Below are 24116 nucleotides of genomic sequence, written 5' to 3'. Positions count from 1 at the left end.
AATTTGCAATTAACGGTGGCTGTATGCACTAATGAAACACTTTAAAAGATATGCAGCACAGCAGTGGTCTCATGTGAGAAAATCTTTGCAACAGTGAATCTAGCTTCCACACTGATGAGACACTCTCACTGTTTATCTTTGGCAGAATCTTTACAGCTCTTGTCATCAATGCTGATTGTACTGCTGCTGAGGTCTTTGTCTTTCCTTGCCGTCACAGTATGGATATGTGCATCACTATAAAGTCCACCTAAAATATGTGCAAGGGGCACCTCTTCAACAACATGGGTGTCACCTGGCTGGTGTCATCATTATAAGCTGCTTACTTTCCTTAACAGCAAACAGCTATTAATGTTCACTGTTTGTTCCATCTATGTCGAGTCTGCAATAGGAAATGATCATAAAATAATACAAAAATTCAAAGAAGGAGCCGGTATGGAACCTAGGCTATCTTGCGGAACAAAAAGCAAAAGACATGGTCCGTAGATACAAATTCACCAGTCAGGACCTTCAAAGGAGCGAATATGAAGGGAAAGATTGCATTACGAGAAGTCCACTGTATCTGGAATTTTAATGAAATGTATCTATAATTACTGAGGACTCTCACTGTCTTGTAAAAATTTTAAAATGAAAGGTTTTCATGTATTACATGTTCTTGTAGTCGTGCAGTTGTCGTAAACTTGTTTGTTTGTAGCCTAGAGCAATGGAAGACCTCGTGTCAGTTAAATTTGCATTGATTATTGCCCTCGTTTAGTGTCATACCCATGGGCAACTTTCTGTGGCCATGCAGCCACAGCTACAGAGCTTAAGTTCATGTTAGAGTGCTAGTACTGGATATATACACCAATTTATCATTTTTGTGGTAACAGATAAAGTTATTTCGCTGTCTACAGCAGTACTTGCAGAACAAGTATACACTGCTCTTTGTGTTTGTGCCTTAGTTTAAACACGCAGAAATAGCATGCGTACACATTACAAGCAACACGAGGGAACATGCCAGTACCTGCTCACCTTGCTTCATTGTGAATGGCACAAAACGCTCTTGCTTCCTTTCAACTAGCAATGACCATGAAGCCGACCACAAGGTGCGAGGTCTTTTGGAGACTACATTGCAATTTTTAACATCGGCAAGTTTAGTATAGATGTGTTATGTAACCAACGCATCATAAAAGTAAGCTGTTAGAATGAAGAACTTTTTTCCTAACACGACCAAGGACAAAATGAAATAATTTTTTTTTTGTCATTCAAAGTTGTCTTTAGTTTGTTACTGTATAAAACAGGCAAAAATAGGGCGGAATATTTTGCTAGGTTTAACTTTTCTACAGTGGTGGCTGTAGGCTAAGAAGTGAATATATTAAGCAGTGTAAAGCTGAACCAGATTAATTAGCAAAATAATTTTACATGGGCATGAGCACTGGCCTGGTAGCTTTTCTTTCATACCCTATCCGGATTCTCTTTACAGAGCCTGTCACTGTGCACAGCTACGTTGTTCTTTGTCCTGAGCCAGGACCGTCTTACTATGGACCTGGACGCATCCACACTCTCTCTGATGCTGCAGCTGTTTGAGTCAGACCCTCAGCAAGGGGAGGGGGGCTTGACTACCTCCCGGAGCCCCCCCTCTGATCTCATTGAGAGGCATCGTGAGAAGGTACAGCAGCTTTGTGAACAGATGCAGCAGAAAGGCCATGCCAAGCACCTAAACCTCAACAGAGTCAATGTGAGAGCCCTGCCAATTTCAACATTCTTTTTTCTGTTTGCATGTTGTACATGATTGTTTGACATTTTGAATGTTAATTGAATATCATATCTTTAAATATCTGTATTAGATATGAAAACTGTGTGTGGGACTGTTTTCGAATACCGTATATACTAGTGCATTGAATACGCTCATACATATAAACACCCCAAATCTCGCTCTTGAAAATCTGAATTTTTGTTTTCCCCCTAATAGTGATTTATCACACTCCCAACTTTGGTCTTGCGCAGTCCCGCGATCGCATTCCTAACTTTGGTCCTGTGCAGTTCCATGATCGAATGATCGTGCTGTAGTTTTGGGACCTTCATGGTGTGCCCAGGGAGGTCCCAATGCCTGAGTGTTCGGCAGTTTGCCCTCTTGTTGATTTCTGACATCAATGGCCTCCTCCCCTTCATGGCTTGCTTTGTTTCTCGGGTCAGCTCAGGACGTCACAGGGGTCATAGGGGTGATGTTTTCTCTTAGAGGAAGGCAATTAGTTCAAAAACAGCAGGCGAGCTGAAACATTGCCCAGACTCGTGGCACTGAATTTAGGGCCAATTGTAACATCCCTCACTGGTCCATCAACCTCAGCAGGCGAGGTGCACGCAAGTGCAAGGCAGCTTACAGGTGTAACTAAATGGAATCAAATGAGTTTTTGATGCATTGGGCACTGTGGCCTTCGAAAACAAATCACAGCATGTCTGCTTGCTTTGGGTCATAGTGTGCCAGTTTCTTGCATAATACAGTCAAACCCGGCCATATGGAACTCGCAAAAGAACGCCTATCAGTTCGATATAGAGCATAATTCGATATAAGCCTGCTAAATAATTGGATGTCATAAAAGCACATCCCATTTATAAAATCACTTTATTGACGAAACTAGCTTAGTTTCGCATAAATTAATCCTGCATTTTCTTCTGCTTGGGCGATTTCGCTGCCTGCGACGCACGCACTTCCCAACGTTGTCTAAGGAGTCCGAGCAGCTGAGGCCGCAACCTTCCGCATTCGCGCAGAAGCACCGGACTAATGCGAGTGCACCAATCACTTCGGAGGATGTGGGCAAAGGACCGTAGTTGCTTTGCTCAACGTGCCTACTTTCATTTGTGCTCGGTACGATGTCGGCGATGTAGTCTTCGTTTCGGGATCTACCGTCGTCGCGACACCATCATCTGCACTCACAAACTCGTCCACCGTTGATTCGAATGTCCCGAAAATTTTGACAGCTCGCTCCAAACTTCGGCAACACCGGCAACGGCTTCGTCGCATTCATCAGAATTTACAGTCATCACCGAGCACGCGGAAACCGGCACGTATGAAGAACGCCTCGTACACGGCCGTGCGTACGCGTCGGGCGCCATGGGCACCGGGTTGCGAGTCTGGCCACTTTAGTTCTAATCGTGCTGAGAGTGCTCCTCGGAATCTTGCACGCTGCGGGGATATCGCGTTCGACGCGATTTATGATTTCGATCTTCACGACGAAAGGCGAATTCTGCCGCTTCATCACGGCAACACTGCGGGAGAAGGCCCACAAGGCGCAAACACACTAAACCAGAGAAGCAGCCAGACAACTCGCACTTTCGCCATCTTGCACGAAGAGCGCACAAGAGCCTCTGATTGGCTGTCTGAGCAAGCGCTGTAGGCGGGCCAGGATCATTTATTGCTGGGGAGTGTCGATAGATAGTGATCTAAAGAAAGGAAGGACGCTTGATTCTGCAACCCGTGAGGAAGCACGGCGAAGTGTCGTCAGGGGAGAGGGAGTGGGAAGTGAAAGATGATAGAGAAAGAGGGAGGATAATAGACTTCACTATGCGCGACAGGGGGAGTGTCGACGGCTCGCCCGAACAGCCCGAGGCAGCGCGGTCACGGCAGGGAGAGCGGTTGGATGGAGCTGCCCCGCCGGGTTTCCCCGCTACCGCGAGGGAAAGCCAACTTCTTGGGGCACTTTTCCGCCGCTTGACGTTGGATATATCGGGAGTCACTGCAATATTTGTTCGATGTAAGCGTAATTTTTGCTATATATACTCATTGTAACTATACCGTGACCAGAAATTGTTCAATATATAGAATAATTCGATGTAAACGGGTTCGATATAGTCGGGTTCGACTGTATTAAAGACATCAGAGATACATCGACCCACATCACGAAATAGTAGAATAGCTCAAATATGTTCGGGGTGAGGCTGAAAAAACATTTGTCTTCTAAAGCACCATCATATTTTTTCGCTCTGGACCTGAACCTGAACCTGAATCAGACCCGAAAAAGTTTCACTTCAGCACCCTGGCTGCAGAGCCATCTTTTGCAAGGTACTGCGGGACCTGGCAGAAAGAGTGCTGTGATAACACTCAGCCTGTTCTTACCACATGCTTGCCGTCAATGCTCCCTCATCATGGCTTTGTCGTCAGCTGCTCCGTCATCAAGCTCGCAGCTCCTGTGCATGCGGCACCAACACATCGAGACGGACATAGTGTGCTTGCTCCAAACACATGTAAGAGATCAAAAGATTCCAGTCAAATTCCTCCATAGTGTCTAATTTACCATCTTGTCAGCTCTGATTGGCCTAGAGGGTTGCTCCAGGCTTTCTGGTTGGCTCAAATTGTTGAAATTGTAAAATTTTACATTAAGGTTCTTCACTGTGGACAGTATGCCCTTTGATAAAATGCTCTCTGTTTTATCCAGTAGTGACATGTAGACAGTTGCGCCTAGTTGCTCAGCTACAAGCAGGTGAACCAGTGAGCTGTATGTTAGCCCTATCTTTACTACTTTGAATGCGAGTCTTTTGTGACAGCATGTCCTGTTGCTTGCCTTTTCTGTCTGTCTTCTGTTTTTCTGTGTGCCAGTTACAACTCCCCCCTATGTCAACAACAATTTTGGTGCACGACTCATGTCTTGTGTGTTTGGGTGTGATGTGACGCCTGCTGATGTCAGTTGCTACATCTTTGTGCTTCTTGTCACCCGAATGAAAGGACTGAAAGCATGGGAATTGTGCTGCTGGAAGGCATTTCAATGTTAATGTGAGCTACTGCCAGAAGCAGCAGGACAAGCTGCTTGCTACAAATCGTATGTGTCACGCCTTCTGGGGGTCAAAGACCGAAAGCTTTCTCATGGGGAAGAAGTCCTCGAATATATCGGGAACCTGTCAAAGAAACATTGTGCCATTTCACGCAAAATGACCAGGACGCATGTGCGAGCCACGGCAAGAAAGCATGGCTTTGCACGAGTCCATGGATTTTACGCTAGCAAAGGGTGACCTACATGGTTCATGTGGCACAACGGACTGTGTTTGAGAAGGCGCACTTCGCTTTGCCAATGTCTGCATTCTTGCTTCAAAGAGAAGATCCTCATTTTTCACAGACTTGTGATATGCCTGCGGTGGGACAGAGAGTTTCACCTCTCGTAGACCAGAAATGCCAATCGGACCCTAACAAAATTTGACATGCTGATAACCAGAACGGTCGTGGGAAGAGGCGTACACAGCGTGCTTGTCAAAACAACAGGTGCTGAAAAGCAGTGCTTCATAGTCATGCTTGCAGTTTGCAAGAACTAAAATTGTTCGTTTCATGTGGCGCGGTAAATCCACGCACCAGCTGTCACGCACTTCATGTTTTTACATCTATTTTATGTGTGGCTTCGCACATTTTTAACTGTTGCTAGTTGCTCCATGCATAACTCTTGTCGATTCTTTTGAGCTGTGAAGTTTTCACCCTGCCTTGTTTGTAAAGGGTATAAATCACGCTGTGTCTTATTGGAATGATACCAAGGAAGTGCTTCTTTAACAGCTTTATTCTTTTCGCCCGAGGGCATCTTAGATATTGTTTGCGTTTTTGGAAATGTGTTTAGAAAATAGGGAGTTCAGGGTGAGAATTGCTAATAGCTGCTGCATATGGTATTTTTGTTCCATTTCTCGCTGAAAAGTTCGCGTCTCGTTTAGGAAGTCATCACACCTCGATGCTGCCTGAGCAAACTTAGTGTGCCGAGTGATATAAGTCTGCACTAACGACGGGTGCTTATTATTCAGGTACAGAAGCAGCATTGCAGCAAGGGTAGAATAAAAAAAAAAAAAAAACATCGAGAGATCGCATCACTCAACAAAATTTATCGGCTAGTGAACATGAGCTCCACGTCATGTAAATGGGGTTCATGGCATTTGTCTGTGGGACACAACTTGCACGTATGTGGACCATGTTGTCCCAAACACCGGTAACATCGTGTTCATACCCGCTCGCACAGAGGTTAGCATCTTCCCTACAGCTGTCACCGCAGAAGCAGCAGCCTGGCACCCGAACAAAGGAGAAATCGGAGCCGCGAACTCCAGCCATCCTTGCTGCAAAGGGTTGTCGTCTGCTACTGCTCCCGCGTGTACTGTTGGAAGCGTCCGCTAGGTGGCTTTCAGTGGCGCCTCCATAGGCGGTGCATGTGGCGTATACGAGTGCAGTGTCCAGCCCAGTCATGGCCCTCTTTGACAGGAAGATGGCCCGAGAGTGGACATTGTGCAATCCAAGACGGAAAGTCTGCCTGCTGTCTGAAACTTTTGAGAGAACCAGCACGAAGTTTCTTCAAAGCAGCAATGGCCTTACAACTTGCACAATGTGACAAAGATACTAGCAACATGAGAGGAGTGTGCTTTCATAAATGAGGGCATCTTTTATTTTATCGCCATTGACTTGGTCAAGCATCTGACGCTGAACAAGAGTGGAAGTACTGATTGCTGTGCCACAGGAATTTTACATACTATGATACACACAAGAAAGAGAGAGGCAAGTAGACAGAAAGGAAGTGGGAAGTGTTCCCATGCTACCTTTCCAATTGATGGTCATAGCAGTGCACATTCCGCTGGCACATTCTGCTGCTTTGTTACAGTTGGACACGAACACCACTTTTGCTTTGTTCACTTGTCATCACCTTTGCAGCACTTGCCATATTCGAGGGCTTGTCATGTGGCAAATGCACCATATGATAGCTGGCATGTTGCCAAATGTCTCCAAGTTAAAAGATTGTATGTCGTGGAATAATGCACATGTTTTCAAGTAATTGTTGATGGCAAATGCGAACTATTGAATTTTCTTAGTGGTATAGGGTTAAATGAACAAAGCTTTACTGTAATTTGTTGTTAAAATAATTGCAATGTTTGAATATGTCAAACCTTAAAAAGTTGTAAATAAGTGCATGTGCATTTCATTATGCACTGTTTGGAGCTAGGTAGTGTCTATATTCGATTTGTATTCAAATTTGATATTGGCACACTACAACTTTGGTGTGGGACATATACAACCTCCAATTTTGCATGGAATACTACCATACATGACCTCCATCGAGGCCTAAGGTGCCTTGCAGTGGCGTAGCAACAGGGGGGGCCGGGGGGCCAAGGGGCCGGGGGGCCGGGGGCCCCGGGTGCAAGGGGCCAGCGGGGGGGGTGTCATATACGCCTGAAGACATCCCTCTTTCCGCCGGCTTGACTGGGCGCAAATTGCAAAGAATGCTCCGGTATCCAATAGCCCGAGCTCATGCACCCGATGCGTTGCGCCGCAGAATTGTCGGCTGCAGCTCTATCAACACCCCACGAAATAATTGCACAAATGTGCGGGCTACAAAAATTAAATTCGCGAAATGGTCGCTAAACTACTCGCCTTAGCGGAACGTTTCAAGACTAGATTCTCACAACAAGAAATTATTGTCATCATTTCAACATGACTACAAAGAAGAAGCATGCTTTTGACTGAAAGGCACAGACAACCGCTCAGAATATGAATCAAGATAACCCCGCTGATGGAAAGATTGCCTATCGTAGTGGCTAATACGATCCATGTTTTTCTCATTCAGCATAGATTTATATTTTTAATATTTCACTAAATGTCTCGAAAAATGACCTTTGGCGCCCCACGAGGCAAAAACATGATGCATAAGAGGCCTATCACGTGACTTTCTATTAGTGTACACGGTTCCTTGTCTTTTCATTAGTATTGAAATGCAGTGCACTTTTGTTCTGTTATAAGTTTCTTCTAACTCACCATGTGCAGATAGGCCTTCGTTTGTAGTGAGTAGAAAAGTGGCGCTGCCTTCGTTTTCGATGACTTGGCTTGGCTAGTCTATTGACAGAACGACAACGGGGGCCAGCCAGCAATGATTTAGGCGTGTACTTAGGGGAAAATGCGGTACAAATATAAGAAAGGTCGGTACAGCAATGAGAACTTATTGCACCAGCTTTTTATTTTCAAAAGTGGTTGAAAAGGTCAAAATGTAAGTGGTTAACCACAGTTACACTCACTCCTGTGAAAGCAGAACGATGGGCAGCTTTCACAATTTGCAAGTTGGGCTATCGACATCGCTCTTGCTTCTCAGCGTTGCTGGAGGAGGGACTCTTACTTTTTTAACGGCTGCTCAGATAGAAAAATTCTGCTTACAAAATATCCATGCGCTTTTGGAAGTAATTGCTGCAGGTGTAAACACTACCGAGGGTGAGCTTTGCATTGCACCATAAAAAACTAGGTCCTTAAAAATCGGTTGTCAGTCCCTTTAAGTTTTGTTGCTTCACTCAGTGCTGCAGCTGTCCAGCCATACCTCATCTGTAATAAAAAAGGGTTCAAAAGAAAGAAGGTACTACAATCAGTATCGAACTTGGTATCCTTAAAAAAATTGAAGTTCATCTAACTTCGCTATGACAACATTGATGAAACTGGAGGGTTAGAGGAAGCTTTATTGCTTGGGAGCACCTGTCTAAGTACATCGGAAAGGATAAATTGTTTTACTCAGCAACCTTTGCAGTGATTTGATGAGGTTCATGACATTTCAAAGGAAAAGCTAAAATCTTGTCTCTAGGAAGCAGATTTTTTATTATTTAGGCCATCCATTCAGCAAAAATTGTTGAAAATAAAATTTGAGAACAATCAACTATCAACTTTTCAACACAGTAACTCAATAACAAGAAAATGAGAGCACAATTCTCTAAATTGCACCGACCAATACATAAATGCGGGCAAAAAATTGATGAATTATACACTACTCTGAAATATCACTAATCTGTGAGTAGGACTTAAAACCCTCATAAACATTGGAACAATTTTTGTGAATTCATATGCTAAAGCTGTAAATACTGAGCTGTAAATTCGTATACTAAAATTTCCCACTTTAGATGCTCTAACAGATGCAGTTTACAGAACTGTGATATTTGCTCTTGATACGGAGTTATGGATTTGTAAACGTTGTGCTTCAATATTTTTTTAAACATAACCAATCTTTTTTTCCAATTTTTTCAAAATGTTACAGGCCCATATAAAAATTTTGCTTCCTGGAGCCACCACAATATAACTTTCTCAGGTGCAACAAATTTCACTCAAATCATTCCAGCAGCTCATAAAAGCATTTCTGCATTTTACATATATTTCAATAGGGAAATCAAAGTTGGCACCGAGCTAAAGCTTCCTCTTGAAAGCAGCAATTGTTCACAGGGCACACATTGTAGTTTGTACTGCAGTGCACAAGGCAGTTTTATGTAAACCAGTATTGAGGTGAGACAAGGAAAGCAAAAAAAAAAAGCAAAATTTATCAGAAGTTGCTGCTGAAGAATTGATGATGGCCCATTCCTATGGTGAGTAAGTACCACTATTTTAGGAGCAAGCAAGTGCAGTGAAGGGTTGGCCTGAGAAATCTTGCCTGCAGCATCTCAGGATTGTAGTTCACTTTCTTAATATTTTCTGCCCTGAACATTTCGATGTCAGTGCAGTCACCAATACCAGCAGTGTATCACTGAGTTGTTTGCTGTGGTGTGAAACTGCTGAATGTTGCACAGGTCTCCCCATTTTTTTTTATGTAAGTGTCCCTGGAATCTTGCAAGTCGCATTCCTATTGTCATTCAATATGTAGCAGCCAGACTACCACAATTACTGCACTCTATTGTGTGTTTTGTCTTGCAGACTGGCACACTAGCCCTTGAGACTCTACTAAGCTTAACATCTAGGCGAGCAGGAGAGTGGTTCAAGGAAGAGTTGCGGTTACAAGGTGGACTGACACATATTGTAAATACAGGTAAGGCACAAAAGCCTTGTCTGCCTTTCTGGTTTGGGTTGTCAATTGCAAGTCTACTTACTTGTTGAATTTTAATTTGCTTTGGTTACACGAGGTACAGCCCAATCTACTTGAACCTTGACGTAGCTAACATGAATAGTATAACAAAGTTAATATAAAATTCGGTGAGTATAATAATTAAACATAATTAAGTAAATATAATTTCAGTGAGTATTCTACTGCTATAACAAAACCGAAAATGGTAAATTTTGGAAAATATCTGTTACAGAATAGGAAATATTTAACTTTCAGCCCAAGGTATTGTACTTATTCTGGTAGAAAGAGAGTCAAGTACTTGGCAAGAGTAACTAGAAAGTGCACGTCCTGAACGCATGAGTGCGTTTTGGCCAGCGACTTAGCTTGGTTGACCTGTAGCTGTCAAACGAACTCTCCAAGCCTGTGGCATCACACCACCTGCATGGTCGCATATTAAAAGGACACTAAAGAGAAAAATGATATTGAGCTGTGTAAGTTACCCTTCCACAAAACCAAAAAAGCTATACAAAGACGCATGGTCAGCCATAAAAGACGTAGAAACGAGACAGGTGGCGACGATACCTTGAAATTCCCGCACCAGCTTGCCGTAATGTCACAAATTTTGATGATGTCTGCTTGGTCCTAGTTAAATTTTTATCCTTAAGAATGTACTACATTGTATTCTAAAAGAGCCATGGGCTGAACTTGTGAAGTTTCAAGAAAAATTTCTTTGTAATCCATGATGTCGACTGACATATGTATGACCCTGGGGTGTTGGCGGGAAATTCAGAAATGTTACTTTGAACATCATTATTTCTTCTGCCATAAAATCAACAAAAGTATAGAGTTCTTTAAGATTTTGTTATCAATGTAAACTGATTCAATGTTTCTCTTTAGTGTCCCTGTAATGACAGCGCACAGCGTGCTTGTAATGTTGTCATTCAATGCACAGCAAGCTGCTGCAAGCCATCAAAATTGACTCACTTAGTTCACATTGAAGTGAGAGGCCGCACAAAGGTCTATTCCCTCGCTCCTGCTACCGCACTTCCTCGCTCCAGCGTTTTGAGTTTCCACAGTCATTGAGTTGAGACGTGTTCATGTTTGCTTGTGCACGCGTGACACCATGCTTGTTAATTCAGCTAGTAAGCAAATGTTTAAAAGTTTATATGTATGGTCAATAAAACTACTATCGTTACTAATCATATAACTGTCTACTAATTTGCTACTGTAATCGATGCTTCGCCTTTCGGACGAAACTGCGACTTTTTTATTTATCGCAACTTTAGTGCATTGGCAGTAAATCTTTGTTTTTTACAAATGAGAGAAAGTTGTATTTCTGTATGAAAGAATGAGCTGAGCGGTACTGTAAAGGACTTTTCTTTCTTTAGGTCACGGCAAACTGATGCGCGTTACAATTGAGGGCAGTATTTTTCCTTTTTTGGAGGCACGAAAAACGGGTAAGCGTTACAATCGAGGGCGCAGTAGGATCAAGCAGATACGGTATTAGAAAAGAAAGCGAAGGTCAAAGTTAAATTTTATAATTTCGTTACGAATTTTGAATGTTTTTTCATATTTCAACCGTGTTGGCTCAGTAAAAGTTCATGAAACTTGCCATGATGAATCTTTAGCTCCTTTAGAACACAATAGTAGTACGTATTTATCGATAAACAATGAACTAGGCCCTAGCAGATGCCATCTAAATCCATGACGTCTCGGTACGGGAACACCAAGGCGGCATCACTACCTGTCATTTCTTTTTGCAGTCAACCCTTTTTGCTTTAAGTGCTACAGTAAGAAAATCCATAATGCTCAAAAATGTATAATGTATTCATCTACGCAAAATTTGAGTTCTGTCTGCTTTCCTGATGCGTGTTTATAAAGATCTCATTTATTGAGGTTTTAATTAGCATTCGTGGTGCAGTGGCTTTGGCGTTGCGCTGTTAAACCTGAGAGTGTGGAATCATATCACGGCTGCGGTGGCCCCATTTTGATGGAGGCAGAATGCAAAAACGTTTGTGTACCATGCATTGGATGCACATTAACGAACCACAGGTGGTCAAAATTAATCCGAAGTCATCCAATACGGTGGCTTCATAATCATATCTAGATTGTAGCATATAAAACTCCAAAATCTAAGCCCCAGTTTTTAAAGACTTTAGTTCCTGTGTATAAATTGTAAACATAGTGTTTTAAAGCCTATTTCGCGGTCTTCAGCAAATTTATTTTAAACTTCACATGCTCGTTTTTTTAGATGATATGAATGTGATTGCAATAAATCTCGCTACCTATGAAAGCATTTTGTGCATTTTCTTTCTTTCTTTATGTCTATTTATTTTTTTTTTTTTTGTAGGGAAATTGAAGATCAACCAGAGTTGAAGCTTCTCAGTTTTTATGATTACACCTGTAATTTTAATCTGCATTATCGTTATGGCATCTTGTTTGAAATTCTTACCAGCACTCACTTATGCCAGTCATTGTTTGTCTTTTATTTTAGTGAGTGAATGCCTCAGTTATTTTGGAGAAGGAATCACATTCATGGAAAATCCAACGGACTTCCAGCTGGAGAAGCTGAAGAAGATTGACAGGTGCTCTCGTGTACTAGAAAATGTGAGTTACGTTTAAGTTTCAAATACCCATGTCATACGGCCATCCTTGCGCTAAGATACTTTAATGGAGCTTTTCGGGAAGGGAGGTTGGCAGTCTCCCTTAGCAGCTGAAAGAGTACTCTTGTTCCCACAGTGCTTGATCTAGAAATGACATGTTAATTTTCATTTGTCTTTAATTTGCTATTGCTTGTAAAAATAACAAACCTTGGTACCATAGCAGAACAGTTCAAGCAGCGGTTGATCACATTGATGCTTGCTGCTTCTTTGTACTCTGATATAGAGTGCCCCGTCGTGCTTCATAATTGTGCACGAAATGTCTAAAAACAAATTGTTGCAGTCAGGGCACATGGTTACAGCAAGAACAGCAAAATCAGTAGCCGTGCCACGCCGCGCCAGGTGCTACTGCTGTGCCAATTGTGCTGAACTGAACCAAGAGGCGAACTCTGCTACATCATGCTACATCCTGCTACATTTCCGCAAAATATGACAAATCTGCGGCCACTCTGTGCCGAAAGGGTTGATCTGGCTTTAGAAAATGGAACTAATAAGTCAAGCACCTTTTCTCCGCACCAGCAAAAGTGGCGTAGCTTGGACCAGCGGCTGCAGTTGCCTCTGTAGTTGACCGAGCCAAACTTTTCCAATTAAGCCTGGATCACACTGCTTTTTCTTTCATGGACTGTTGTCTATTTCCAGTACCTTCGACCCCACTGCGTGCACGTTGCTTAGGCAACAGAACAACGTCGCTTTTCAGGCGGCAGCTAGTAATTGTGCTAGCACCGAGCGCTCCTCTCCTGTATGATCAGTGTAAAACGGTAACCGAGGTTTAGGACGCTGTATGGTGTCTCACTCGATTTTTTTAACATAACGCACACGATGTGGTCGCCAATATGGCGACCATGAACAAGGTTGCCGCCATACAATTTGTCGCTTATGCCTCCACTTTCGGCGGCGAGGCAATTTCATGGCTTTAAGAATGCCATATACGGTTGCTACTAAGTTTTTGTTCGACTCGGCACCAAACAACTTTCGTCGCTGGATACTGATGGAGTGGCACTTGTTAGGCCTAGCTCCATTGTACGGCCGTGACACAAATGAACTGCCCGCCAACATGGTGGCGGGCAGCAGGCCGTCACGGCGAAGTGGCCGTCAATATGTACAGACCAGTAAGCTATCTCGGCAATTGGGTGCGAAATCAGGAGCTAGTCTAGTGGCCAGAAGCCGAGATTGGGTCCACTGGTCACATGCCGGCAACTACCATGAACGCATCACAGCCTAATCTGTCCACTCACTGCACAGTCAAAGGCTAGTTGTGCTTATCTGCACTTTGCGACAGCGTGTGATGCACTCTGAGCTGCGCAAGGGGTAAAAGCGAAACGCCCCTGTGGTATCGATCATCATAGTTTTTTAAGTAGATGGTACATCGAGAAAGCATAGCACAGGGCAAATTTAAGTAAATGTTTTATATTGTGGGCGTTTAAAGCAACAAAATTAATTTTACTGCTAAAGTTTGTTTTGGACTGCCTGATTATTTGTACGCGTTTTGAAAAAAATCGGTCAGCAGCTGTTTTCATCGTCGAGTTTCGCACTCAGTATGCTAATTCCACGTTGAGTGGCAAAAGTTCCGACACAAAGGTGAACCCACCTTGTGATGTAGGTGACTATATAGCACACCAGCCTAGAAGCCTGGGGGAGCTATAGCAGACGCTCCACTGCCCTCTTTCAGTTGGCATTCCCCCACAATAAGCTACATAAATTGGAGGGAGGGAGAGGGAGTTTGTGTTTAGACTCCCACCCACGAATGTGAAATGGCCCTCAGTCCCTGGGGGGAGCACCTGACCAAGATGGTGGTCAGACCTGTAACGCAGCAGAGGGTGCTAAGAATCTCTGTACCAGGACAGGCTGCCAATGGAAACTGACCCTGGCAACGTTCAACACTCGAAACCTCTCGAGTGAAGCTAGCTCAGCAGGACTCTTTGAAGAACTATCAGGCATTGTTTGGGATATCATTGGCCTTAGTGAGGTTAGAACTGGTGAGACTTATGCAGTGCTGACTAACGGCTATGTCCTCTGCTATTGAGGACTCCAAGATAAGAAGCAATACGGGGTAGGATTCCTAATCCATAAGGACATATTGGGCAGCATTGATGAATTCTACAGCATTAATCAGAGGGTAGCAGTAGTAAAAACACTTAATAAGGGGTATAAAGTAAATGTAGTATAAGCCTACGCTCCAACCTCCAGTCACGATGATGATGAAATAGATCGGTTTTATGAAGATTTTGGATTAACAATGAGAAAAATGAAAACTCAGTATAATGTAGTCATGGTCAACTTCAGTGCAAAAGTGGGGAAAAGGCAGGCTGGTGAACAAGCAATTGGCAACTACGGCGTTGATTCTAGGAACGCTACAGGAGAGATGCTGGTAGAATTTGCAGAAAGGAATAAGCTGAGAAAAATGAACACCTTCTTCAGGAAGCGTATACAGAAAGGAGACCTGGAAAAGCCCTAATGGTGAAACAAGAAATGAAATAGTGCTCATATTTTCTGCCGATCCCAGCATAGTGAAGGATGTTGAAGTGTTAGGCAGAGCAAAGTGCAGTGATCATAGGTTGGTGAGGTGTAGCATTCACCTCAATTTGGAGAGAAAAAGAGTAAAATTGGTCAGGAAGAAACAGGGTAAACCTAGACCCAGTAAGGGTAAAGGCAGATCAATTCAGGCTGCTACTTGCAAACAAATATGCAGCCTTAGAACAGAGAGATGAAGATGACTTAGAGGTAATGAATTGAACTATAGCTAGGCTGGCTTCAGAGGCAGCAATTGAAGTGGGAGGTAAGGCACCAAGGCAACCAGTAGGCAAGCTCTCGCAAGTAACAAATGACCTAATAAAGAAACGATAAAGAATGAAAGGGTCCAACTCAAGATATCAGATAGAATTCAAGGAACTGTCAAAACTGACCAACAAGGAGAAAATAAGGGATATTCGAAATTATAACATGAGAAAAACTGAAGAAGCGGTAAGGAATGTACGCAACCTGAAATCAGTGAGAAAGAAACTTGGAATAGGACAAACCAAGATGTATGCACCGAAAGATAAGCAGGGTAATATCATAAGAAATCTCGGAGGTATCATAAAAGCAGCGGAAGAATTCTATACTGACCTGTACATTACCCAGAAGACTTGGGAGTACTCCATTCGAAACAATAATGAAAAGGATACAGAAACTCCTATAACTAGAGATGAGGTCAGAAGGGCCTTGCAAGACGTGAAACAGGGAAAAGCGGCAGGAGAAGATGGAATAACAGTCGACTTAATCAAACATGGAGGAGAGATAATGGTTGAAAAACTGGCGGCCCGATATACGAACTGTCTATCGACTTCAAGGGTGCCAGAGAACTGGAAGAATGCCAATATTATACTAATCCACAAAAAGGGAGACATTAAAGAACTGAAAAATTATAGGCCCATTAGCTTACTCCCAGTATTATATAAAATATTTACCAAGATAATCTCCAATAGAATAAGGGCAACACTGGACTTTAGTCAACCAAGGGAACAGGCTGGCTTCAGGAAGGGATAGTCTACAATGGATCACAGCCATGTCATTAATCAGGTTATCGAGAAATTGGCAGAGTACAATAAGCCTCACTATATGGATTTCATAGGTTACGAAAAAGCATTTGATTCGGTAGAGATACCAGCAGTCATAGAGGCATTGCATAATACCGCATACCGCTTACGTAAATACCCTGGAAAATATCTACAGATATTCCACAGCCACCTTAATTCTACACAACAAAGGTAGGAAGATACCTATAAAGAAAGGGGTCAGTTAAGGAGACACACTCTCTACCATGCATGTTTGGAAGAAGTATTCAAGCTAGTAAAATGAGAAGGCTTAGGAGTGAGGATCAATGGCGAATATCTCAGCAACCTTCGATTTGCAGATGAGAGTGTCCTTTTCAGCGACACTGAGGATGTGTTACAACAAATGATTGAGGTCCTTAACAGAAAGAGTGTAGGAGTGGGGTTGAAGATTAATATGCAGAAGACAAAGATAATAATGAATAGCTGGGGAAGGGAACAAGAGTTCAGGAACGCCAGTCAGCCTCTAGCGTCTGTGAAGGAGTAGGTTTACCTAGTGTTGAATTCCAATGGCGGAGTCGGAGCAGCCGACGGACTCTGCGAGCGAGCACTCGACTCTGGCGTAGAGCAACGCCTCCAAATCTGCGAGTGGAACACAACTTGCGCCGCCGGAGCAAGGCGGAAGCGGAACTTCTATCGCCGAGTTACTAAGGATACCTTGCGTGTTGTCATTTCCTTCCGCTGTTTGCTCCCAGCACCGCCGCACCGGTCACTTGTCTCTTCAGCGCCGTTCACCTGTTGTATTTTTAAAAGTGCGGAATGGATATCTCGCCAAGCGTGTAGCAGCTTCCTCGCGAGTCGTGACCGGTGGCACCTCCCAGCAGACACACGTGTTAAAGGAAATACGTCACACACAGTTCTGGTCCACTCCGCCGATTTTGGCGGAGCATCTTTTTCTGCTCCACGGAGTGACTCCCACTCTGAATCCACTCCGACTCTCCCATTGGAACACCTTACTCCCGCCCTCACTCTGTCATTGGAACAAACTTGCTCCGAAACGAGCAGAAAAACTTGCTCCGACTCCGCCATTGGAATTTAACATAGGTCAATTACTCGCAGGGGACCCTGATCATGAGAAGGAAATTTACAGAAGAATAAAAATGGGTTGGAGCGCATACAGTAGGCATTGTCAGATGCTTACTGGAAGCTTATCATTATCATTGAAATGTGTACTATCAATGCATTCTACCAATGCTGACATATGGGGCAGAGACTTGGAGACTGATAAAGAAGCTTGAGAAGAAGTTAAGGACTGCGCAAAGAGCGATGGAACAAAGAATGCTAGGCATAACTTTAAGAGACAGAAAGAGAGCGGTTTGGATCAGAGAGCAAACGGGTATAGACAATATTCTAATTGACATTAAGAGAAAGAAATAGCCCTGTGCAGGTCATGTAATGCGCAGATTAGATAACCGTTGGACCATTAGGGTGACAGAATGGGTACCAAGAGAAGGGAAGCGCAGTAGAGGACGGCAGAAGACTAGGTGGTGCTATGAAATTATGAAATCTGCGGGTGCTAGTTGAAATCGGTTGGTGCAGGACAGGGGTAATTGGAGATCGCAGGGAGAGGCCTTCATCCTGCAGTGGACATAAAACAGGCTGATGATAATGATGACGATGATAATACTGCCTTTACTTTTCTCTGTCTTGATCAATATCACATCAGAGTTCAGACAACACTGAGGCAGCGATGCTACAAGGTTACAGTATTGCAAAAATGGGCTACAGTCGAACCCGACTATATCGAACCCGTTTACATCGAATTATTCTATATATCGAACAATTTCTGGTCACGGTATAGTTACAATGAGTATATATAGCAAAAATTACGCTTACATCGAACAAATATTGCAGCGACTCCCGATATATCGAACGTCAAGCGGCGGAAAAGTGCCCCCAGAAGTTGGCTTTCCCACGCGGTAGCGGGGAAACCCGGCGGCGCGGCTCCATCCAACCGCTCTCCCTACCGTGACCGCGCTGCCTCGGGCTGTTGGGCGAGCCGTCGACACTCCCCCTGTCGCGTATAGTGGAGGCCACATCCTCCCTCTTTCTCTATCATCTTTCACTTCCCATTCCCTCTCCCCTGACGACGCTTCGCTGTGCTCCATCACGGGTTGCAGAATCAAGCGTCCTTCCTTTCTTTAGATCACTATCTATCGACACTCCCCAGCAAAAAATGATCCTGGCCCTCCTCAGCGCTCGCTCAGACAGCCAATCAGAGGCTCTCGTGCTGTCTTCGTGCGAGATGGCGAAAGTGCGAGTTGTCTGGCTGCTTTTCTGGTTTATCGTGTTTGCGCCTTGTGGGCCGTCTCCCGCAGTGTTGCCGTGATGAAGCGGCAGAATTCGCCTTTCGTCGTGAAGCTCGAAACCATAAATTGCGTCGAACGCGATGAGAAGTTGGATGTTCCCGCAGCGTGCAAGATTCCGCGGAGCACTCTCGGCTCGATTAGGGCTAAAGAGGCCAGACTCGCAACCCGGTGCCCATGGCGCCCGACGCGTACGAGGGGTTCTTTATACGTTCCGGTTTCCGCGTGCTCGGTGATGACTGTAAATATTAATGAATGCGACGAAGCCGTTGGCGCTGTTGCCGAAGTTTGGAGCGAGCTGTCAAAATTTCCGGGACATTCGAATCAACGGTGGACGAGTTTGTGAGTGCAGATGATGGTGTCGCGACCACGGGAGAGCCCGGAAACGAAAACTACATCGCCGACATCGTACCGAGCACAAATGAAAGTAGGCACATTGAGGAAAGCAACGACGGTCCTTTGCCCACATCCTCCGAAGTGATTGGTGCACTCGCATTAGTCCGGTGCTGCGCGAATGCGGAAGGTTGCGGCCTCAGCTGCTCCGACTCCTTAGACAACGTGGGGAAGTGCGTGCGTCGCAGGCAGCGAAATTGCCCAAGCAGAAGAAAATGCAGGACTAATTTATGCCAAACTAAGCTAGTTTCTTCAATAAAGTGATATTATAAATGGTATGTGCTTTTATGACATCCAATTATTTAGCAGGCTTATATCGAATTATGCTCTATATCGAACTGATAGGCGTTTTTTTGCGAGTTCGATATAGCCGGGTTTGACTGTACTACGCGGCAATATATTCTGCATGCTGCTTCCACATGGGTGGAGGCCACCAGTGCATGTATGTGGCATGTGATGATTTTGTTAAATAGAGATGGCAGTGCGAAATTTCTTTCTGAAATTATGAAAGTAATTTATGGTCTTCAATAAAGGGCATCCTAAGGTAGTGGAAAAGAAAATGAAAATTAAATTGTGAATTTCATCTAATTTACATTCGGCCGTATTTTTATTCAGCCCTTCAGTAGACTTTGTGTATCTGCCTAAAGTAAATAGAGATTAACAGACCACTAGAAACAAATGTGTGGAAAAGGTACTGGTCAGTGCAGGTTAGTAGAAAGTCTAGACAATGGTAATAACTGTTCTGATTGATCTGTCATATGTGTTTGGCCTAGGTTACATATATGAACCCTGACAACCAGAGGTACCTGCTGGATTTCAAGGGCTCTCTCATGGTGGCATCTTACGTCAGGCAAGTTCATAGCACTGTTACACCCACTTGCAACAATGCTGTACATAAGAATTTATAATTGCAATTTTTCAGACAATTGTACTTTCACATAATACACATACAGTCAACGTCCGATTTTTCGGACCCCCTAGGGGTCGCGAGAACGTCCGAAAAATTGGGCAATCCGAAAAAATGAATGCTCGCATTTTACTGCCCCTGCGGGCTCAAATCGCCACAGGCATTTCAGCAATAGTTCTAAAGGCCTGCCAGCATAGTTATTAGCCATATCAGTGCTTGTACTATAAGACGGCAGGTTCCTGCGTGTATAATTAAGGAAAACATACCTTGGCCCGTGACTGTTGCCCCGTCCCACACTTGGTATGCTTCGCCGCAATACATCGCGTATGCTTCACCGCCTAACAATGTTGTATTAAGGCGAAGCTGACTTTTGGGAACCGGTACTATGCAACGCGCCATGCTTTCCGAGCTTCAAATATTGGCGAGAATTACACAGGCGAAGTCGGCGCCATTACTAACTGCGGCAAATTGTTTTAATGAAATACATGCCACCAAAGAGTAAGAAGCTTGGTAGCGAACGTCGAAGTAGCTAGGCCTAGCGTTGCTGTGGTGACTCCCAGCGGATCTGCGTGTGAAAGCGCCGGTTCGAGGCCGCGAGATAATCAAAATGGCGGTGGTGGTGACTTCGGTTGATGCTGTTTCAGACCTGTGGACTGCGGTCCTATTAAAAAGTCCAGAATGTCGAATGGCGAAGGTTTTTCCCGTCTGAAATTTCAGACGTTTTTATACATTGACTCTATGGTGGTGTGTGGCGGTGCTGCGAAGTCATCCGAATTATCGGGCGTCCGGAAAATCGATTGTCGACTGTATGTGTAATAAACTGAACTGCTGTATAAACTGGACTGCTGTACTTTTTGATGCGTTCTGAAAGAAATGGGAGAGACAAAAGTAGCAAAGAAACTCGCTCAAAACATGCTTCCCAGTTTGTATGGGTTGTATCGTATCACTATCACATGTCGTCATTGAGGTCATCATTCAGTTACAGCAGATTCCCTTTGAGGTAGGCATGAGTCTATGAACAAGTGCGCATGAGTTGTTCGTGTCTCCTGCCACTCAAAGACTCTTGTTTGGGCATTTCCCATGTACTGTGTACAAGCTGGATTGCTTATTGATTGAGAGGATAGTGTGTTTACTAAGATCTACTAAAGGGGAAACCTAGCTTGAGTGTCTATGTGTGGCATGTGGTAGTTTCGCCAATTTCACAGTTAAACCATCATGAGAACGGTGGGCAACACATTGATTCATGTAACCTTTTATCTCTCGGAATGTTTGATTCTTTTAACGCGACAGCGTTAAGGAGCTTGTGTCGCAGAAAAGCCGGTACCGGCGTCAGCGGCGTTGGCCGTGAGCGATAAATCCCAGAAGGCACTTCATAAATAAAAAACATCTTACAAGATGGGCTGGTGGGAATCGAATCAGGGTCTCCGGAGTGTGAGACGGAGACGCTACCACTCAGCCACGAGTTCGTTCCTTCAAAACGGGACAAAATCGCCTCTAGTGAATGCGGTGTTGCCTTAGAAACGTGCCGTAGAAAGTTATACTGCGGTGTATATCGGTAATTATGACCATGTAACTTGCAGAAGTCGCAGTTTCACGAGTAGCGAAGTACGTTTCCCCTACATTTCTTCTGCGCTTTCCGCACATGCAGAGCCATCTTGCGGCAAACACAGAAGACCCCCTCCTCTCAATGTACAGCGCTGCCCCGACAGGTGGCGCGCCACGCGCGCATTGGGGCTGTCCGGAGACCGGTGCGATGCGCGTCGCGGCCCGGACTCCACTCCCCTGACGACGCTTCGCCATGCTCCCCCACGGGTTGCAGGATCAAGCGTCCTTCCTTTCTTTAGATCAATGTCTGTCTATATCTCTGCCCGTGACGATCACGACGTTTGGCTGGCGTACATCATTTCCCCCTTCGACACACCGAGTTCTTTGGTTCGTTCCGTTTGCTCAGGCGCACGTTTCATTGCCGCGCCGAACGCTGCGTTGCTCGACGCTCACCGCGTGATTGGTGGGTGCAAAGTCTGATGCGGGGCGCCTCGTAAGTGATCCGCCGTAGCGCATTGTCTTACACCCCTTGGCGGGTCGACGGGAACGCTGTCGCGTTCCACTCTTGAAGGCGAAGCTCAAGCGTCCTCCAATTTTTTTTTTTTGGCATTGAAGTTGATTTGTTGATACACATTCATTATATGGCAGAGGTTACCATTACAAATTTATTAGATCACATTTATGTACATTGTAAAAGATGTGAGCAAAGCAGCAACCTGCCAATTAAATGAAAAAAGTTATTCATGATGTTGCCGCCTTAGGTGGTGAAAATTGTCTACGGTGCATCAGAGTGCTCTAGCTTCAGCACCTTTGGCTGAGGGATAGCAAATATTTCTTTCCTGCCATTCCTTACGCAAAGTGCTGGTTGCATTTTTCTTACTGCACCAGTAGGTAACATATAAAACTCTTTTAGAGAAATTTAGTGCACTGTACAGTCGAACCCACTGATAATGATCCCAGATATAACACTCTATCCGTTGTAACGACCACATTTAAGCGCATTTACGATATTCTGACCCTCCCTGTGGAAACTGCTTCCAGATATAACGCATGTTTTTTAAATAGCCGTACTGCTACAACGAAGGCTTCGTATGGTCACGGAGAAACGAGGGTACACGTGAAGTGCTAAAGCACGGACGTGCGACCAAACTGGGTGTACGCCCTATTCCAGCCCAATCGCGACAATGATACAACCTTCGAGACAAGCGACTGAGCGACCGCCTCCCATGGATTTTGGAAACCGTGGAGAAGGTCACGCGTTTTCGAGGCATGCCTCTAATGCGAAGTGTCGCATAGAGCATAAACAGCATGGCGCGGGGCTTGCACTGGTGTGTGGTACCATGTGCATTACTCCTGTTTCAACGATTTGGAACGACTGTCTATGTCTTTCCACCATGGGAACAACGGCAGCCAACATTTTGCTGCCTTTTTCACTCCTTTTGGATGGCGGTAGTTATCGGCATCTCCTGGGATGTGAAGGCCAGTTTTCGCATCGATTCGGTGCCTGCGCGATTAACTTGAGATGTGTTCATTTGTCAGCATCTATTCAACGGCCACGTGCATCGCTGTTGCTTCGTTAGTTCAACATTCTTTGTTTTAATTGATCCAGGGACCAGGAATGGGATTCGGTTCGTGGTCAGCTGGTCTGTATGCTCGTGGAACGAGTTGCGGCGGGAGAAAACACCAACTGCGTTGAACTTTTCCTTTTACTTCATTATTTCCTCGAGCGACGGCTCGCTGCGACACTGGCAGATCCTCGGATTATACCCGCGTATGGGTTAGATAAGGTGGAAAATAAAATAATGTGAGGCAGCGTCTATCATCGAACCATGCAATAACCTTTAAACTTATAAGCAATATAACTGTCACCCTTTACCTCGTCTGGTTTTCCCTAATTGTACAGCACTTTTCATGCAAAATTGGCAACTGGAAAGAGGAGTCTCAAGGAGTTGAGAAATTAAGTGATCTATTAAGAGAGAGAAAGCCAAGGCAACAGCCAAACAGGAAGGAAAAATGAAAAGTAACAAATTTAACCATTGTTTATGAAAATATTTATGGATCAACATCTATTTATTTAAAAAGGAAGTAGAGAAAATGGCACCGGCAGTGAGAATAATTCTGTGTATTTTGAATGACACTTCTACAGTCATCACTCGAGCCGCCTGACATAGCCACTTCTCTGCTGTGCTTATGTGGGTGTTTTGCTAACCTTCCGCAGTGGGCGCAATGCGTCTAAAACCGTCGCGTCCTGCTCTGTACACAGTTGTACGGGACTAGAGGCCACGCATTGTTGCGCAACTTCCCACATAACAATATGAGTCGGTTTGGGCACTTAACTTTTGCGTGTTTACGCGTCTTTATGGCAAATGGTGGGCGTTATTCACATTTGTACAAGTAAAGGCGACCCCCCCCCCCCTCCTTTGCATAAAAAACTTACCTTGGGTGGCCCCCCCTCCCGAAAAAAAGTCCTGGGTACGTGCCTGACAGTGTAACATGGCATTGGACCTGAAACGGGAACTTTGTCCAAAGCATCCTTGAACCATGTCAGCACTGTTGTGTCTGCATCCTGAAAGTATTGTGCAGTTGCCTCTTTTACGGGACTAGCTGCGGTTCTTGCTGAAGCTTTATAATTGTTTTTTTCTTGGTGATTGTTGTGTTCGTCAGTGGTACCTGTCCATGCGCTTTGTCACACATGCTTGCTCTTTTGGGCATTTAGTATTTCGTGAAGAATTTTGGTTTTCTTACTGAAAGAAAATTGCCTATGATCCGTTTCACTGAAGCACAAGGCTAATTTGCTGCAGCAGGAATTCTGGCAGGCACCGTACACTTCGGACACAATGGTTAGTAATCACAGTGCCCTTGTTCTGCAGGCTTTGTTATTATGATTGTGCAAAGGCTGGTTATAGGTCTTTGCACAAGCATATCGCAGTCAGGAACTCAATTAAACA

General features: G+C 44.4%; 1 protein-coding gene across 1 annotated transcript in view; it reads left to right on the top strand.

The window, feature by feature from the left end:
- Window positions 1–24116, top strand: part of LOC126548518 (wings apart-like protein homolog) — a 115306-nt gene that overhangs the window by 34757 nt on the left and 56433 nt on the right. Inside the window, exons 8-11 of the mRNA XM_050196740.3 lie at window positions 1460–1714; window positions 9641–9752; window positions 12262–12374; window positions 19490–19566. Of these exons, the coding sequence (XP_050052697.2) occupies window positions 1460–1714; window positions 9641–9752; window positions 12262–12374; window positions 19490–19566 (557 nt within the window). The remainder of the gene's footprint in view (window positions 1–1459; window positions 1715–9640; window positions 9753–12261; window positions 12375–19489; window positions 19567–24116) is intronic.

This window comes from Dermacentor andersoni, chromosome 1, assembly GCF_023375885.2.
Source record: "Dermacentor andersoni chromosome 1, qqDerAnde1_hic_scaffold, whole genome shotgun sequence".
NCBI lineage: Eukaryota > Metazoa > Arthropoda > Arachnida > Ixodida > Ixodidae > Dermacentor > Dermacentor andersoni.
This window is presented reverse-complemented; position numbering and strand designations above follow the sequence as displayed.